Here is a 641-nt window from a genome sequence, read left to right as displayed (position 1 = left end):
CAAACGTTCTTTCTGTGCCTTTTATTGCTGCGGTCGTTTTGTGATGCATACTCTTGATCACACTTATTAGCCTTTCTCCCACATTGTAGTATTCCAGCGCTTTCCACACCAGCTGTCTGGGCACCGAGTCAAATGCAGCCTTGAGGTCTATGAGGATTACTACAACTTCTTTTCGCCGGTTGTAACTTTCTCTCAGATAGGTTTGTACGTACATTACATTGTGTATGGTTGATCTCCCTCTTCGGAAGCCGCTTTGGCTGTCCGAGATTCTGTCTGCCATGACTACATTCACCCTATCCGCCACAATGCTTCCGAGTATTTTTACTGCCGTGTTCAGGATCGATATTGGTCTGTAGTTCACCGGGTCGCACTTTGACCCTTTTCGTTTATAGATCGGCAATATTTCAGTGTGCAACCAATCATGGGGCATCGGATGTCCCTTCCACAGTCTCTCATATTCATACTCTAACAGTTTGGAGGCCTGATCAAGATCAGCCTTCAAGGCTTCTGCCGGGATTCCATCAGAGCCGACCGCTTTGTTATTCTTCAGCCTCATGATTGCCTGCCTCACTTCTACTCTCGTTATCTCAGATTGCGTGCGTTCGGGTGGTGGCGGATACGGGGACAGCTTCGGATTAAAT

General features: G+C 47.4%; 1 protein-coding gene across 1 annotated transcript; it reads right to left on the bottom strand.

The window, feature by feature from the left end:
• Positions 1-82: 82 nt before the first annotated feature.
• GNI_224230 (putative endonuclease-reverse transcriptase) lies at positions 83-556 on the bottom strand (the record flags this gene model as incomplete). Its single annotated transcript, XM_011135624.1, has 1 exon — positions 83-556. A coding segment is annotated over one exon (474 nt), but the record flags the coding sequence as incomplete, so codon positions are not given.
• Positions 557-641: the final 85 nt, after the last annotated feature.

Source organism: Gregarina niphandrodes, assembly GCF_000223845.1.
Source record: "Gregarina niphandrodes unplaced genomic scaffold scaffold00202, whole genome shotgun sequence".
NCBI lineage: Eukaryota > Apicomplexa > Conoidasida > Eugregarinorida > Gregarinidae > Gregarina > Gregarina niphandrodes.
Note: the sequence above shows the minus strand (reverse complement) of the source record. Positions and strands in the feature narration are given on the sequence as shown.